Source organism: Ctenocephalides felis, unplaced genomic scaffold, assembly GCF_003426905.1.
Source record: "Ctenocephalides felis isolate EL2017-DRISC unplaced genomic scaffold, ASM342690v1 CF-g0.4_SCAFFOLD_02705, whole genome shotgun sequence".
Lineage (NCBI taxonomy): Eukaryota > Metazoa > Arthropoda > Insecta > Siphonaptera > Pulicidae > Ctenocephalides > Ctenocephalides felis.
The window spans coordinates 14928-34302 of NW_020538859.1; the positions used below are offsets into that span (position 1 = coordinate 14928).

At 31.7% G+C, this 19375-nt stretch overlaps 2 protein-coding genes across 2 annotated transcripts; both read right to left on the bottom strand.

Annotated features, from left to right (window-relative positions):
* Positions 1–1911: 1911 nt before the first annotated feature.
* On the bottom strand, positions 1912–4303 carry LOC113381226 (chromosome-associated kinesin KIF4-like). The gene is made up of 5 exons (XM_026620189.1): positions 4078–4303; positions 3814–3926; positions 3170–3389; positions 2235–2444; positions 1912–2114 (listed from the first exon to the last, which is right to left on the bottom strand). The coding sequence occupies exons 1-5, from the start codon at positions 4301–4303 to the stop codon at positions 1912–1914; spliced, it is 972 nt and encodes a 323-aa protein (XP_026475974.1).
* Positions 4304–15754: 11451 nt separating this feature from the next.
* Positions 15755–16465, bottom strand: LOC113381227 (protein ZBED8-like). The gene has a single exon (XM_026620190.1). The coding sequence runs from the start codon at positions 16463–16465 to the stop codon at positions 15755–15757; it is 711 nt and encodes a 236-aa protein (XP_026475975.1).
* Between the last annotated feature and the right edge of the window lie 2910 nt (positions 16466–19375).

A 19375-nucleotide genomic window follows, 5' to 3' on the forward strand; every position in this document is an offset into this window, starting at 1 on the left:
CCTGGATTTTGTTGAATCGGCGAACAGACATCAAAAGAACTTAACAAAAACAATACATTTAATAAAATAGATTTATTTTTATTAACTATTACATATATACAGTTTGATATCAAAATACTTAAAACTAATCAAAACCTAATCTTTCAAAAAGACCTTTAAAACCATTGCTTTGCACCTTTTATATGCATATATTATTTATAGTAAAAATTTCTAAGAATCAACTCAAGTTACATTTTAAAATTCTTAGCTGTATGTAAATTTTCTATACACTATTTTAACTATATATACATTTTTCGTAAAACGAGCCTTTGCGTTAAGAAAAAAATTAAATCTACAATAACAAGCAATACTAATTTAATATTATATTAATAACCTATAATAAACATTAAATAATTATTTTTAGAAATTTAAAATCAATGGAATGTATTAGATCAACAATTCATTTTTTGTTTCTAATTATTCCAATCTAAGAAGAAATTCATGAAATTACTTATAATTATTTCTCATTTAAATGTCGATTCTTCTATACTAAATTATTAAACATCTAATTCAGCCTTTTAAGTAATAATATGGCATTAAAACAGGTAATTATTAATCTTGAAAATATTGTCAGTATTATTACTCATTTCATATATGAAATGATATGTTTTTTCTTAAATATAAGGATATATCCTTATATTTAAGAAAAAACATATCACCTGCATTCACTAGTATCTGATTTGGTGTTATTACATATTTTTGCAGTTTTCTTTTGAGCACTTGCATTTCCTGTAACATTTCCTGTTGTTTCTTCGACAACCACACAATCTAGTTTGACATTCACCTTTACAGTTACATTGGATTTCATCATTTTTGTTACGTTTAACACCTGCTGACACTCGCTTATGCCTTGGCAGTTTCTGTATATGAGCAAAAAAAGGAATAATTGACCAAAAGGAAAGTTTTTCAAAAAAAACTTATAAACATGATTATATAATATCAAGTTGGCAACTAAATTAAGTGCGGAAGAAAATCAACATTTTTTTTATGAAACTAAATAACTTTATTCTGAAATGCATTGTCTATTTTTATCACTGATTTTTGTCATTTTTTAAGCTACTTCAAGCAAGCATAATCCCACTTCTAAAAACTTCTGGTTATTATTAACAAAAACTGAATCAAGAATAATCATTGAATTGTTTAGCATTAAAGGAGTTTTGTAAAGATCAAAACCAAAAGTAATAAAAAAAGGCAAGGTCAGCATTATATGGTCTAGTAATTTTTGTTGAGTGGCCAAAAATATGTGATGCCAATAATGGAATAAATCACCATTTCGTTTTGTGAATTTAGATCACTTTTGTAATCAATTTTTTATTCAGACAAGTTGGACGACCAGAGCGTTTTCATATTTGAGTGAAAAATCACCAGAACAAAATTTATCAAACCAATTTTTACACTGCCGTTTTTTTTGTCTGCTATCCAATAACAAAAAGTTTTTATATTTCAACTACGTGAGCAAACCTAAAAAATCAATTGATATCATCGGAGAGAGAAAACCACTGCCAACTAATTTGCTAATATATTAGAGAGTAATTGAAAATATTGATATTTATGTATATCTCATGCTTTAATTTTAATTTAATTTGGAGAAACAAGATGCACAAAGCTTTTGCTTTGTGTTCCCAGACTCTCATAAATCCAGTACGGTCATAAATTTTAAGCATTATTTAACCCAAATATTATTGTAAAAAAAAATCACTCATTTTAAATAATCAAAAGTAAAAATTTTCACTGATTAATATGATTTCACTCACCTTCACTAACCGGACTCGCTTATACATAGGCGTTAGTCTAAAATCAGGATCTTTTTTAGCGGAATCTGCATAAACTTCATCATCACTTTCTGATGAATTCATTGGCTCGAAATCCAGCTTAAGATGATCTGGATCTTTTTTTCATTTTCTTAGCCTTTTTTTCAGGTGTTCTACAATTCTTAATATCATTTCTGTTTCCATATGTCATTAATTCAGCCAATTCATGTCTATGTTGCTCACGTAGCTTATCCATTTCCTGTTGACATTGAGCAACTTTCGCCACTGCTTCTGTTAGCTGATTCTCCAGTTCAGTACCGCGCTCTAAGCAGATACAATGAAAATTATTTTAACTTTCCCATACTAACATTGTATCTTTTCACATATTTACATATTTTTGTTGCTATAAAAATATCAGATTAATATATTTGATTGTAATAATACCTTTATGGGCATCAACTGAACGCCTTGGGTCAGCAATCATATCAAATAAGTCTTTTGGAGCATATTTAGGTTCAGGTATTGGCATATTCACTTTTTGTGCAACTTGTGCCACTAATGTTCGCTTCCAAGCCAATTCCTTATTTAATTGTTGGAGCCCTGTTGTTAAAGCTGCCTGCTGAGATAAATGGTTATCTTGTTGATCTTGATTTTCTGTCAAAATTTTTAGAAATTTATAAAAATTATATATTTATATTTCAAATTTACTTTTCAAAATTTCCTATAACCTAAGTTGGATATATATGCAATATCTCAGAAACGGTGATACTAACAAAAAAATTAATAATAACAATTTCATAGAGAATTTTATAATAAATAAACTTATCTAACATAATTTTTTAAAAAAAATTATGGTTTCGGCGGAAAATGGGAAAAACTAGATTTTTGCACCTTTGACCTTGAATAAAAAAAATCGCAGATGTCGGATCGTTGGGGACTTTTGACATTTCATTTGTAATGGCCTATTTAACATCTGTACCAAATTTCAGCTCTATGCGAATTGTTCCTAACTGAAAACTTAATTTGACTGGGCTATAATCAATGCTAGTCCTTACCAAATTACATACAATGGCATTTGAAGTTATGAAATCAGTTCAATCGTTTTTGTGAAAACGTCAACAGAAGATCCAAAAAAACGCTAACATTACACACGCATAATTTTCGCACAAATGCTTTGTATGTATGGTTTCGAAGCGACAACCATGGTGAACTAAAATAATTTTCAATTCAAAAACCATTATTTTCATTCATCATTACTAGATCCAGTTTTAAATAACAAAAAAATAATACGTAAAGCTTTTTTCTTTTACTGACTATTACTTACTTATCGCTGATTTTTCGCTGTTGTATATGGATAGTGAATATTGCATGACTTCTACTGGATTGACTGTTCATTGCAGTTGCACCTACAGCTCTGCGACGATATCCTCTAACTAAACAATCTAATGTATCTTTTGCATTACGTACTTCAATTTCGGTTAATCCAGGAATTACAATTCTTTTTTGTTGATCTTCTCTGATATCAACTATACTTTGATCTCTATTTGATTTTGATAAAAGATCAAATAATTGTTCTTGATATAATTCCATAAATGATACCTGTAGAACATGAGAAAATACTTTACTGAAGAAATGACTTACTGTTATTATTATGTTTACAATTTCATAAACTATTATGATTTCTAAAAGCAAATTATATTAAATAGCAATCCATATACTCCTAAGGAGTGCAGAACAATTATATTCAACCAAACATATAGAAGTACAAACACAATGCAAAGATTTTGAAAATCTGACATGTTTAATTTCTGACCATTTATGGGTATTCAAATAAACTCTAATTACAGTGTAAAAAGGTTATGGCTTTTAAATTTTAATTCTCATTTAAACCTCATATGCTCCTTAACAATACACTTTAAATTTATTGCTTTAATATTTGGAAAGTAGTTTATATTGATCTAACTTGTAATTGAAAATTATATTGCTCCGTCAGAGTTGAAATTTTTTGAAAAATGTCTTTTACTGCTCTTGGTATAACACCCATCTCCTCGACTGGTCCAACTGAATAAGCCATGCCCATGGAATGAGTTTTTCCGGAGCCAGTCTGACCATAAGCTAATATTGTCACATTGTAGCCTAAAATATATTTTTAGATTGAACAAAATAATAAATAATAAAGTAAAGATACTGAAGATAAAAATAGAATTTGGGATTATAGATGAGAGATAAATTCACCTACACCAAAGTTATGTTATGTCAAAATTAAATTCTAGTAGAAATAAATTACCCTTAAACAATCCATCAACTAAACCCTTAACAGCAGTGTCATAAAATTCAGCTTGCGAAACTTCTGGTGGAAATACATGGTTGTAAGTAAAAGAAAGATTTTTTATTAAAACTTGAGGTTTATTTGGCACTGTTTCGAGGCATTTAACATATCCTTTAGAAATTTCGGATTTGACTAAAGGCCTTATCCTTAAAGCCACCTGTACACTAACAGCAGAATCAGCCATCTGAAATTTTTTCAAAAATCGTTTGAGCAGGTGTAGATCTTATATGAGATATTCTATTTTATTTATGAAGAAAATAATATAGTAAATAATATACTTCATCAATCCTACTTTAAAAAACGATAATAATTTTAGTAAAGTTTGACGAATTTTTAAAATTAAACTACTTGTCGTAATGCTGTAATATTACAGTAAGTTCTATAAGACCATGATTAAGACCAAAAAAAAGTTCCATGAAAATCGGCTTAAATTTTTTTTTCAACAGTTCATTAGGTTCAGTAGATTTTCACCTAAAATTAATCAGTACCATTCCCAACTAATATCTTTCGAACAGTTTTTGATTTTTCAAAATCGGTTCGGTAGGATGAGCTTAAATGTGGACGAAAATTTAACACTTTTTTTCAACAGTTAATTACAAGAAAACGGCTCGGTAGATTTTCACCTTAAATTAATCAGTACCATTCACAACTAATATTTTTCGAACAGTTTTTGATTTTTTAAAATCGGTTCGGTAGGATGAGCTTAAATGTGGACGAAAATTTAACACTTTTTTTCAACAGTTAATTACAAGAAAACGGCTCGGTAGATTTTCACCTAAAATTAATCAGTACCATTCCCAACTAATATCTTTCGAACAGTTTTTGATTTTTTAAAATCGGTTCGGTAGGATGAGCTTAAATATGGACGAAAAGTTTAACACTTTTTTTTAAATTGCAAAGAAACGGCTTGGCAGATCGTCGCACAAAACTGACAAACGATAGTCCTCACCGAAATACACTTTAAATTTCTGAAATCGGTTCAGGCGCTTTTGAGAAAACGTCGATCAAAAGCCTAATTTTGACAAATGTCAAAAAAACTATACCAATTTTTGCAAACTTTGACGAATTTTTAAAGCTAAACGAGTTGTCGTAGGGCCGTAATATTTTAGTATGACCTAGAAAACTATGGTATCTACCGTCAAAAAAAAAATCATAAAAATCGTCGATTTTTTTTTTTTTAAACGTTATCAAAAGAAAACGGCTCGGCCGATCTTTACCAAAAACTAATCAGCACGATTCCCAACCAATATCTATCGAATGGTTTTTGAATTTTCAGAATCGATTTAGAATTGCGGGCTAAAGCGTGGGCGAAAAATTTTTCACTTTTCTGCAATTTACAACGAAACGGCCCGGCCGATCACCGCACAAAACTCAGAGACGATAGTCCTCATCGAGGTACATCGAATGGCTTTTAAATTTTTAAAATCGGTCCAGTCATTTTTGAGAAAACATCGATTTACGGCAAAAAATCTGTTCACATACACACACACACACACACATACTTTTTCCAAATTTGGTCTCATTCGATTCAGAATGGCTTGAAACGTCGAGAAAACATAAAATTAGCGAATCGGATTTTTTGATGAAAACATAAACTTCTCCTTCGGGAAGTTAATAATATATTTTAATGAATATGCTTGCTATTTGTTATAAGAAGATTAGCTTACCTTAACCATAGCACTAAATTATATTATATATATATATATATATATATATATATATATATATATATATTTTGTAGAGTTTCGAACAAGAATCCAAAAATAATACAAAATAAAAAACAAGAAAAGTTTTTAAAAAAACAATTTCTTTATTTAATTATTTGTTTATTGTCGACGTTTCGGAACTAGGTACGTTCCATCTTCAGGACATCTGTCAAGAAACATGATCTTGATGAGATTTTAGCAAACAATATGTTTAGGAAAAGAAAATAGATTTTTCTTAAATAATGAATTAAATTGTAAAAAATATAATAATGTACAGAAATATGATAATATGTTCAAAATAAAAATGATAAAAATAAATGAGTGGATTATCAGAACAGGATATTAAACATAATAGAAAATTTTTTGAAAGTTATGGAAATTTTTTAAGAAAAGGTTAATGACAAAGTTGAATTAATTACCTGTATGTTTGAATATTTGTTAGCACTTTTTCACTAAACAAGCTTTTTTAACAAAAATGATTTTGTGAGTTAATTTTCCGCCGAATAATTAGATTTTGTAAATCAAAATTACTAAAAATTTGTCTTTTTTAAAATTATTATTTGAAAACACAAATAATATTGTTCTCTGGACGTTGTTCGATTGGCTTTCGAAAATTAACTAAATGAAACTGGTGTGCCCTTTGTAACACGTGTAAACACTTGAACGAGAGATGTGAGATTCGTTCAAGTGTTTACACGTGTTACAAAGGGCACACCAGTTTCATTTAGTTAATTTTCGAAAGCCAATCGAACAACGTCCAGAGAACAATATTATTTGTGTTTTCAAATAATAATTTTAAAAAAGACAAATTTTTTAGTAATTTTGATTTACAAAATCTAATTATTCGGCGGAAAATTAACTCACAAAATCATTTTTGTTAAAAAAGCTTGTTTAGTGAAAAAGTGCTAACAAATATTCAAACATACAGGTAATTAATTCAACTTTGTCATTAACCTTTTCTTAAAAAATTTCCATAACTTTCAAAAAATTTTCTATTATGTTTAATATCCTGTTCTGATAATCCACTCATTTATTTTTATCATTTTTATTTTGAACATATTATCATATTTCTGTACATTATTATATTTTTTACAATTTAATTCATTATTTAAGAAAAATCTATTTTCTTTTCCTAAACATATTGTTTGCTAAAATCTCATCAAGATCATGTTTCTTGACAGATGTCCTGAAGATGGAACGTACCTAGTTCCGAAACGTCGACAATAAACAAATAATTAAATAAAGAAATTGTTTTTTTAAAAACTTTTCTTGTTTTTTATTTTGTATTATTTTTGGATTCTTGTTCGAAACTCTACAAAATATACACAAATCCAAGACTCTACCATTCAATATATATATATATATATATATATATATATGTATATATATATATATATATATATATATATATATATATATATATATATATATATAGATATATAATAATTAAAGTTTTAGTTTACCTTGAAGTAGTCTTGGTAATTTGCTGTCACGATAACCTATGAAACCCGTACAGCCCTCGCCCAATCTTGATATGACATTACCCAGAGCTGACAATCCTTTATTAATTTTTACACTTTCTCGGAAGCGATTACCAGTTGCTTTTGTTTTATTTGCTCTTTCAGATCCTGCCAAGTCTACCAAATGTAACTTGCAACTTGTTAGACTATTTCTAGTAATAAAAAGGAAATATTTAGACATTTAAATGTGGAATAATCGACCTAGAGAGAAGCTGGTATCAAATTTTTTCAAACTTTGATGAATTTATTAAAATTAAACCTCATGTCGCAGGACCATAAAGATCCTGCCAAGTCTACCGAATGGAACTTGCAACTTGTTAGACTATTTCTAGTAATAAAAAGGAAATATTTAGACATTTAAATGTGGAATAATCGACCTAGAGAGAAGCTGGTATTAAATTTTTTCAAACTTTGATGAATTTATTAAAATTAAACCTCTTGTCGCAGGACCATAATATTTTATTATGTTCTTTAAAACTATGATCGCAAACGTCGCACAAAACTAATACCCCAGTGAAATTAAAGCTAAAATAGCCGTCAGTTAGGAACAATTCGCATAGAGCTGAAATTTGGTACAGATGTTAAATAGGCCATTACAAATGAAATGTCAAAAGTCCCCATCGATCCGACATCTGCGATTTTTTTATTCAAGGTCAAAGGTGCAAAAATCTAGTTTTTCCCATTTTCCGCCGAAACCATAATTTTTTTTTAAAAATTATGTTAGATAAGTTTATTTATTATAAAATTCTCTATTAAATTGCTATTATTATTTTTTTTGTTAGTATCACCGTTTCTGAGATATTGCCGTTTGAAAAGTTGAAAAATTCATATTCTTCATAATATGCAGCTTTTAAACGTCATCAAATGTGTAATATAAGTGAAAAAATAAGAGTTTGTTGGTTTCTGTTTAAATAGTATAAGTTTAATGAAATTTTTGAAGTATAAAACTATAGTGTCAGCCCCTAATTACCTTAGTTCTTGAGCAACACCCGCCAGCTATGTCATTTTCCTAGTGTAGGAGGGTCACATATACGACTGTTTTTGAAGCGAATAAACGAAATATTTAATTATATATGAATTCAGGGCGTATAATGACAATCCAAAATCATAATATTTAATAAATTTTCATCATAATATTGAATAAATGTGCCGATATCCAGTGTCAATATATGAGATGGAAGATGAACTGTCGTTAACCTCTTACATTTTTGTATCATTATATGATTCAATATGCTATTACCAAATGAATAAATCTGTATAAGATGGTTTAATCTAAAATGTCAATAAAAAACGTTAATTCCAATTGCAATCTTGATATAAGGTACAAAACACGAACAACAGCCGGACAGTAGTGGAATATAATTCTACATATTATCTCAAAACTATCCAATTTGAATTGTCGTTTTTTAATTTTTTTTTTTTTTTATTTATTTCTTATAACCAATCTGAACCTTGGGTTCAATGAGGTTATTTGCTAACGGGTACAGGGTTTTTAGAAATTCCCCCAGTGGGGAATTTCCTTACATAAATATATTGATAGTTAATTCATTAAATCTTGCGGCCACTTTCTTTTTAATCTTCTCGTTGGTACTTGTTTCAGTAGATCTATTATTAGAGTGTTTGGATGGTATGCGCTCTTTTGATGATATTTCGTACTTCTCTCCTTGATAACTTCCTGAATATATTTGATGTTTAGGTCTCGATGAATTGTTTCATTGGAGACATACCAGGGCCCGTTCACTATAGCTCGTAATATTTTTGACTGTACTCTTTGTATTGTTTTTACATTGGACGTGCTCGCACATGCCCATAGCTCAATACCGTACGTCCATATTGGTACAATTACGGCTTTATATATTAGAATCTTGTTCTCATATGACATCTTGGATCTTCTTCCAATTAACCAGTAAAGTTCGCAAAATTTCTTGTCTATTTGCTTACGCTTTGTCTTGATGTGGGTGCTCCATGTGAGCCCTCTGTCGAGGTGAAGTCCTAAGTATTTTACAGAGTTGCTTTTTGGAATTTCAACATTGTTGATTTTTATATTTGGGCAATCTCCTTTTCTTTTGGTAAAGGTGATGTGGGCTGACTTAGTTGAGTTAATAGTGATTTTCCATTTGTGAGTCCACTCCTCTAATTTGTGTATATAATTTTGCAGCTGTTCCGAGGCTTTTGTGGCGTCTTCATGTGATGATAAAACCATGGTGTCATCTGCGAATGTTCCAAGGGTTATTTTGGGGTCGGTTGGAATGTCGTTAGTGTAGATTAGGTACAGGATTGGTCCGAGTACACTACCCTGAGGTACACCAGCTTTTATTGATTCTGTATCAGATGATTCGTTCTGCACTCTGACTCTAAAATATCTGTTCGATAAGTAGGACTCCAGTAAAGATGACAGTTCTTGTGGAAGACATTGGTTTATTTTGTAGATCAAACCGTGGTGCCAAACTTTGTCGAAAGCTTTTTCGATGTCAATAAATATGGCAGAGCAGTATTTTTTATTCTGCAATGCCATATGTATGTCGTTTATGACCCTATGACCTTGGTGGATTGTCGAGTGTTGAGGTCTAAAACCAAACTGGTGGTCGGGAATTATTGTAAGCTTTTCGTTTATTCTGCTTAGGATTATTAACTTCCCGAAGGAGAAGTTTATGTTTTCATCAAAAAATCCGAATCGCTAATTTTATGTTTTCTCGACGTTTCGAGCCATTCTGAATCGAATGAGACCAAATTTGGAAAAAGTATGTGTGTGTGTGTGTGTGTGTGTGTGTGTGTGTGTGTGTGAACAGATTTTTTGCCGTAAATCGACGTTTTCTCCAAAACGGTTGGACCGATTTCAAACATTTAAAAGCCATTTGATGTATCTCGATGAGGACTATCCGTCTCTGAGTTTTGTGCGTCGATCGGCCGAGCCGTTTCTTTGTAAATTGCAGAAAAGTGAAAAATTTTTCGTCCACGTTTTAGCCCGCAATTCTGAATCGATTCTGAAAATTCAAAAACCGTTCGATAGATATTGGTTGGGAATCGTGCTGATTAGTTTTTGGTATAGATCGGCCGGGCCGTTTTCTTGTAATAAAGTTTTTAAAAAAAAAATTTTGACGATTTTTATGATTATTTTTTTGACGAAAGATACCATAGTTTTCTAGGTCATACTAAAATATTACGGCCCTACGACAACTGGTTCAGCTTTAAAAATTCGTCAAAGTTTGCAAAAATCAGTATGGTCTTTTTGGCATTTGTCAAAATTAGACTTTTGATCGACGTTTTCTCAAAAACGCCTGAACCGATTTTAGAAATTTAAAAGCCATTTGATGTATTTCGGTGAGGACTATCGTTTGTCAGTTTTGTGCAACGATCTGCCAAGCCGTTTCTTCGTAATTTGAAAAAAAGTGTTGAACTTTTCGTCCACATTTAAGCTCATCCTACCGAACCGATTTTAAAAAATCAAAAACTGTTCGAAAGATATTAGTTGGGAATGATGCTGATTAATTTTAGGTGAAAATCTACCGAGCCGTTTTCTTGTAATTAACTGTTGAAAAAAAGTGTTAAATTTTCGTCCACATTTAAGCTCATCCTACCGAACCGATTTCAAAAAATCAAAAACTGTTCGAAAGATATCATTTGGGAATGATGCTGATTAATTTTAGGTGAAAATCTACCGAGCCGTTTTCTTGTAATTAACTGTTGAAAAAAAGTGTTAAATTTTCGTCCACATTTAAGCTCATCCTACCGAACCGATTTTAAAAAATCAAAAACTGTTCGAAAGATATCATTTGGGAATGATGCTGATTAATTTTAGGTGAAAATCTACCGAGCCGTTTTCTCGTAATTAAATGTTGAAAAAAAGTGTTAAATTTTCGTCCACATTTAAGCTCATCCTACCGAACCGATTTTGAAAAATCAAAAACTGTTCGAAAGATATCATTTGGGAATGATGCTGATTAATTTTAGGTGAAAATCTACCGAGCCGTTTTCTTGTAATTAACTGTTGAAAAAAAGTGTTAAATTTTCGTCCACATTTAAGCTCATCCTACCGAACCGATTTTGAAAAATCAAAAACTGTTCGAAAGATATCATTTGGGAATGATGCTGATTAATTTTAGGTGAAAATCTACCGAGCCGTTTTCTTGTAATTAAATGTTGAAAAAAAGTGTTAAATTTTCGTCCACATTTAAGCTCATCCTACCGAACCGATTTTGAAAAATCAAAAACTGTTCGAAAGATATTAGATGGGAATGGTACTGATTAATTTTAGGTGAAAATCTACCGAGCCGTTTTCTTGTAATTAACTGTTAAAAAAAATTTAAGCCGTTTTTCATGGAACTTTTTTTGGCGATATACATCATGGTCTTACAGAACTTACTGTAATATTACGGCATTACGACAAGTAGTTTAATTTTAAAAATTCGTCAAACTTTGCTAAAATTATTATCGTTTTTTTTTAAGTAGGATTGATGAAGTATATTATTTACACATTTTTTTGATCAAGTCGAATATTTACACATTTCGGGAAGTTCATGTAATTTGCCTCAAGGCTAAATACCAAACCAACTAGTTTTCTCCATTATTTTTGAAAGTATTGGCATTAGGCTGATTGGTCTGTACGATGTAGCTTCAGTAGGCGATTTCCCTGGTTTCAGGATCATAATAATTTCAGAGATTTTAAAACATTTTGGCCAATATGTTGTTCTAAGGATTGCATTAAATATGTATGTCAAGAGCACTATGCTTTTCTTGGACAGTTCTTTGATCATCCTGCCTTTTATTTTATCCACGCCAGCGCTTTTTTTGTTTTTAGTAAGCATTATATATTTTTTAACTTCTTTGGGAGTAGTTTTCATTATCGCATTTTTATTTTTGTTATCTATCATGAGTGCGTCGTTAGCTTCTTGGTCGGTTTGGTTACCAGCAGTAGAAAAAACAGTTTTTAAATAGTTCGCGAATAATGCCGCTTTCTCTTTGTTGCTTTTTGCCCATTCGCTTGCGCTGTCCATTCTTATAGGTGCATTATGGAATGTTTGATGTCTAGTGGACTTAGTGGGTTTCCATATTGTTTTGTCGTATCTGCTTAAGTTTGAAATATATTGCGTAATCTCACTGTTCCTTAGATCTTTTAGTTTCTTTTTGAGGGAATTTGTCAGGTTGTTGAAGATTGTTTTATCCTTAGGATTTTGCGTGTTTTGCCATTTTTTTCTTGCTTTACGTTTTAGTTTTATTAGGCGTTTTATTTCTAGGGGGATATCATAGTTAGTTTTATTTTGTTCGTGTTTTGTGGGGGTAGCTTTTGTAACTGCATCTTGCAATGTAGTTATGAACGCATTTAGGCTATTGTCAATATCCTCTGCAGTTTTTAGTCGTATTTTGAGGTTTATGTTTAAATCAATTTCAGTTTTAAATGTATCCCAATCCGTCTTACAGTTATATAGGTTGTTATTTTTTGCTTATTTAATATACGCGAACTCAATGTTAATATTATTGGTGTATGATCCGAGGAGAGGTCTAAGTTATTTTCAATCGTCATATATTTAGGCGAAATACCACTCGTTATGAAAAAGTCTAGCAGGTCAGGTGTTTTTTGTTTGTCTGTAGGCCAGTATGTAGGACTTCCTGTTGACATAAAAGAGTAATTGTTTTCCTGGATTAGTGCTGCTAATTCTTTACCTTTTCTTGTGGTTAATCTTGATCCCCAGAGCGTGTTTTTAGAATTGAAGTCTCCACCCACGATGAATTTTGTACCTAAGGTTTTGAAAAATTTTTCATAATCTTCACATTTAAGATTATACCTAGGGGGACAATAAATTGCAGAAACTGTTAAATCAGTTGCATGTGTGAAACCCTTAACTTTTATGGTGGTTGCTTGTATTTCGTTATGTTGAAATTTTAGTAATTCGTAGTGCTCGATCGAAGATTTTATCAGTATACCTGTACCAGCGTGAGCAGTTTGGTCTGGATGATTGGTGAAATAAAAGTTATAAGACGGAATTCTGAAGAATAAAGAATCAGTCAGGTGAGTTTCACTTATTAACAGAATATCGATCATTTGTAGATGTAGGAAAGTTTTTTAATTCATTTTGATGGTTTAGAACAGGGGTCGGCAACCTTTTAACTGTGGTGTGCCAAGCCACTGTACCAATATGATTCAGAGTGCCGCCTTAATTCTGAACAAGGACGTAGCGTGCATTGGCGGGCCCCGTATCAAAATTTTTTTGGGGATAAAGTTTCTGCTTCTATGAACAATAATGATCTGAGTGCTGTTTGTGTATCATAGAAGTATTTAACTTCCTGAAAGAAATGTTTAAATTTTTTTGCCAGAAAATGTTTGTTTACAACGATAGGCTGAGCCGATTTCTCGAAATTAGGAGAAGAGTGCTAAAATTTTCGCCCTCGTTTCAAAATCAAGAACTGTTCGGATTATATCCCCCGGACCTCTTTTTCTTTTAAAAAATCAAAAAATTTGGAATAAATCTAAATTCTTATTGATTGTGTCGATTATTTACACATATCGGGAAATACAAGCAAAGTTTCCTAAGACTTACAACTAATTAGCTAATTTTGTATCAGTTTTATTTTTGAAAAACTTTTTTCAGCATTTGCGGTTGAAACTGGGTAAATTGTCTGCAAAAATTACTTCGGGAAAATTTTAAGCAAAAGTATTGAATTTTGACAGCGATATAATAAATATTGAATTTCATATTTTAGACATATTTTTCGAGTGTTTACAATTGGTTATAAAAATTAACAAAGATGATCTTACTGTATTTAGACGAAAGTTTCATGAAGACAGGTGTTTTTGCTAAATTACTCAAGTTGTAATTATTCGAACATACTAATTGAGTCGAAGTCTCTGATCTTTGTTTAATTTCAGAAATTAATATGTATATTTAGCAATAGTGTATGTTGAGTTTGAAACAAGATTACGGGTTGCTATACTTTGCCTTTTGTTTTTGAAAACAGTCGTTTACGCTCCATTCCTTTGATAATTTTTCGAGACATTTAGCAAACTGCTGAATTAATTTTAATTTTTTAATTTGCACAAAATGACTTAATAAAATGCTAGTTTTCTATTCTATCGCAATCGCAACTCTCTTTATATTTTTACATTTTACACGCTCATGTTTTATTCGAAATTAAATTTAGTTGCAAGGAAGTTTTCATGATTATTTTAACTTTTATTATTTGTAAAATAAGATAAAAATTCGTAAGATTCTATTTATATTTGGGCAGGTTGGGCCCCCATGGCCCGGAAAAATACACTTTAAAACAATAATTTTACATTTCTCTTAATGAAATTAAATTTCACTGAACAAATTTTTCACGATTAATTCGCTTTTTGTGAAATATTTTTTTTATTATTAATATTTGCTTACGGACGTTGGGGGCCCCCCTGGCTTGGGGCTGATATGGCTGATACGGCGGTAGTTACGCCCCTGATTCTGAAATATATAATTAGGTTCTAGGAAAGATGAATTAAAACCAAATTTATCTTTTAAACATATTTATTAACAAATAACCTACAATTCTAACATAAACTAAACAATTTTAATGTGAACCTTGTCCCTGTACATTTTTGCTTAACAATTCAATATTCGGGATATAATTTGTTACTTTTAATTTCACACATGATTCTGAATGTTCAGTTGTTAAACGACTTCTTTGTGAACTCAAAATATTTTTCATGTGTGAAAAAATTTGTTCACGAAGATATGTGGAACCAAAAGCTGAAACAAATAAATCTTTCCGGCAATGACATCCAACAATTTAATATGACCGTAGATTTTTCTATAGAGTCATCTTCTAGATTTTTTCGTAGTTCTTTAAATTTTGTTTTCCATAATTCTGACGATGTTAGTTCGATAATTTCCATTTCGAAATTATCAACATTCATCCACTCGAAAATTGGACAATCGAACGGTATTGTTGATGAATCTAAATCTGGCTGTATGAGGAAGGAAAATATAGGCACATAAGCTTCAAAATCTTTGCATCTTTTGCAAAATTCATCTTTAAGTGCTTCAACGTAGGTTTTGAGTTCATTGTTGTTTACGGTCGATTCATTTGCAAGCGCTCTCACATTTGGGAAGTATTTGTAGGTGCTCGTGTTAATATCACGTAAAAATATATTTAATTTTGACGCAAATGCTGTCCAATATTCAAATAATTCGAGCACCGTTTGGCGCTTTCCTTGCAATTTCAAGTTTAGTTCATTTAGATGATTTGTTACATCGGTCAGAAACATTAATTTGCCTAACCATTCTTCATCGTTCAATTCGGGGAAATGTTGTTCCTTTTCGTTAAGAAAAACTTTGATGGGTTCCAGACATGACACAAACTTATTTAAGACATTGCCTCGACTAAGCCAACGAACATGGCTGTATGAGGGAAGGTCAACATATTCACTTTCCATTTCTTCTAAAGAGATTTAAATTGTCTGTGTGTTAGTGAAGAGCGAGACACTATAAAATTAACTATTTTAACAACAGTGTTCATTACAGGAATTAAGCGCTGTGACGAAATTTTGGCAACTAAACTTTCCTGGTGTATTATACAATGGAAGTTCAATATTTTATGTCCAATATGATTTTCAAGAAGTTTGACAAATCCTCTATCTTTGCCAATCATTGCAGCTGCGCCGTCAGTAGTTACAGAAAATATTTTTTTGACATTAATGTTCTTGCTGTCAAAATAACTTATGAATGAAGAAAGAATATCCTCCCCCTTAGTTGTCCCAGACAGAGGAATCAAAGTACACAATTCTTCATAAACTTGATCTTTATCACAATACCGTGCAAATACTGCAAGCCGCGCAATATCATTTACGTCGGTACTTTCATCAACAGCAACACTAAATGAAACAGCTTCTTGTAATCCAGCATTCTGTTTTGTTGTTACATTGTCTGCCATTTCAGTTATTCTTCTTTCAATTGTTCGCGCAGAAGCCGGTATTTCTTGAATTCGGGATAATATGGTTTGTTGGTTAGGTAAATCGCTAAACAACTTTTCAGCACTTTTTATAAAAAATTCCTTTATATATTCTCCATCTGTAAAGGGTTTGCCTTTGGCAGCTATGCAATGAGCAATTGCGAAGCTGCATTCTGTCGCTTTAGCCTTCGTTCCAGTCATTCCACAAAAAAAGTTATTTGTTTCTTATAACAAGAAACAGCTTTCTTTATAGTTTCACATTTCTCATCGTTGCTATTAAATGTGGACTGATGTTTGGTTTGGAAATGTCTTTGTACACTTGACGTGCGGCATACTACACTTTCGCGGCATATCGCACATACAGCACGATCCTTTTGTTGTATAAATCCATATTCATTCGTCCAACAGTCTTGAAAACCGCGAACATCTAATTTTTGTTTCTTACTCTCCATTTGATTAAATACGAATGAATTATAACAAATATAAAATCAATAAGATACAAGTCTTCACAAAAAAGTAAGAACGAAAAGTAGCGACCAAACGAAATGCAAGTTTAACTGCGCAAGTTTAAGCCCACCGCACAAGCACACAAGCAAATGGTGCCAAATGGTGCGCAGCACTCGCAGTTGATAAACGAGAAAGAGGGGGGCGAGTGATACTCCAACATTCAGCTTCGTGAAGGCCGCTTCGATAACTACTCGGCACTGCACATGTTTCATCCCTTTTACTCCGAATGCGGTCTCAATCAACCTTCGCGCAGATTTTCATGAAATTAGCGAACCACATTATAATCAAACTTTCTCTCTTATTTTCAACATTTTCTCTTATTTAAAAATCACTTCGTCTCGATATATTTGCGATTTTCCTAATTCCTTTGTAGCGTGCCATTCAGAATCCCTTCGCGTGCCAAGCCTGGCACGCGTGCCGTAGGTTGCCGATGCCTGGTTTAGAATACCGTTGGCATTCCATTCGGCAATGCGTAACAGGTTAATCATTTTTTAGCTAGTAAGGTAAGCATGTTGAGGATCATATTGTTCTGCTCCATAAGTTGTTTGAACATATCTTTGAATGTACTTAAAAATTCATGTAGTGTTGATCCTATTTCTGTTGCATTGTTTCCGCCGTTGTTTTGATTTTTCAGAATTTCGGAATAAGTCATGTGGTTCGAAACATTAGTATGATTTGATCGTGGTCTTGTATTGATTTCTTGAAAGCGTTTTGAAATGTTTTGTATTGGTGTGGCACTAGTTTTGTTATGTAAGGTATTATACATAGTGCGGTAGCTGGTGCATCCTCTATAGTTTGCCGGGTGTGGGCCTCCGCACAAAGCGCATGTGGCTGGAGTGCTTTTTAATTTTTTACATTTTGAAGTATCATGGTCGCCGCCGCATTTGACGCAGACAAATGGTCTGTTGCAATAGGATTTACAGTGTCCATATAATTGGCACCTTGTACACTGTATAATACCAAATCTTTTTCTGGGAGATTCCACTGTTACAATTTGATTTAAAATTTTGTTCAGTTTATAAATTGTGGTGTTATTCTCTGAAGGCTCCAAATCGACGAAAAACATGTTTAATGGGTATTTAGTCTTGTGTTGCAAGATATTGACAATGTTTCTCACTTTGTAGTTTAGTTTTTCTAGCGCTGTTTTAATTTCGTTAGTATCGGTTGTGTGGTGAATATTTTTTATAACTACTCTGTAGGCTCTCTCTTGTTTAATTTGGTAGGTATGATACACTACGCGTTTTGACTTAAAAAATTGTATGAGCAATTTATATTGCTCGGGTGTTTCGACGTTTATTTTCACTATATCGTCGTGCAATGATTTTGTTGTGTACTGCTCCCTGTTTATTATTGTGTTGATTTCGCCTGTCATGTCAGCGATATCGTCTACGTCATAGACGAAAATGGGAGGTGGCCTTTGAACCGTATTCCTGTTATCAGCTTGCGAGGTCGAAGGGCCTGGTGTTGCTATTGTGTTATCGGCTTGGGTCGCCGGCTTACCTGTTGCGAGAACATTAAACCGGTTTGATGTTTTTATAATGCTGACGTTTTCGATATGGCCTGTTGAAGTTCTTCGACGTTTGTTAGTTTTGATTGTCTGCCAGCTTACTGCTTGATTAATTTGTTCTGTTTCCATGTGATTAACAGTTACGGGTGATTGGTGATTAGTGTTGTTATGTTGATTAATTAAATGGTTTGCACGTATGCACTATTTGTTTGCGAGGTGTTTAACATGTGATTAACAGTTTCGGATGATTGGTGATTAGTGTTGTTATGTTGATTAATTAAATGATTTTGCACGTATGCACTATTTGTTTGCGAGGTGTTTAACATGTGATTAACAGTTTCAGGTGATTGGTAATTAATGTTGTTATGTTGATTAATTAAATGGTTTTGCACGTATGCACTATCTGTTTGCGAGGTGTTTAACATGTGATTACTGTTTCAGGTGATTGGTAATTCATATTGTTATGTTGATTAATTAAATGGTTTGGCGCGTATGCACTATTTGTTTGGGAGGTGTCATTCAGTATTTCAATTGATTGTACAATTGGAATAGTTGAACTATTTTCTTCGCTGTTCTGCATGATTATTAGTAACACTGAGATTATACTGTTTTATTATTTTTTTTTTATTCACTGCACTATTTCTTTTTATTTATATGCCCCCCTAAAAGGGGGCTTAGTTTCACTACTGTGTAGTTTGGATGGATTGAGTATAATTTTATATTACACTGCTCACTATTTTGTTATGATTGGATAAATATTATTTTATTTATTGAAGCACTGATCCGAACAGTACGGCTGCTCGAGGTAAACTGTGTTTTTTAAATTTAAATCAATTTTTGTTCTAAAAAATACTGCTTATTTTTTAGCGATAAAACAATTAAAAAATGTAAACTGCGAGTGGAATGTTTCAAAATATCAATAGCCATGTTCCAGAAAATTTATATATTTTTTGGAGCAAGTAAAATAAAGTAAGTAAATTTAATAATTCGACGATTCAAAGTGGGTTATTTATAATAATATGTAATGTTATATTCTATCGTATAAGGGCTGTTGTTCGGCTTAGGTTTCTTACATCTAGATTGCAATTAGAACTAGT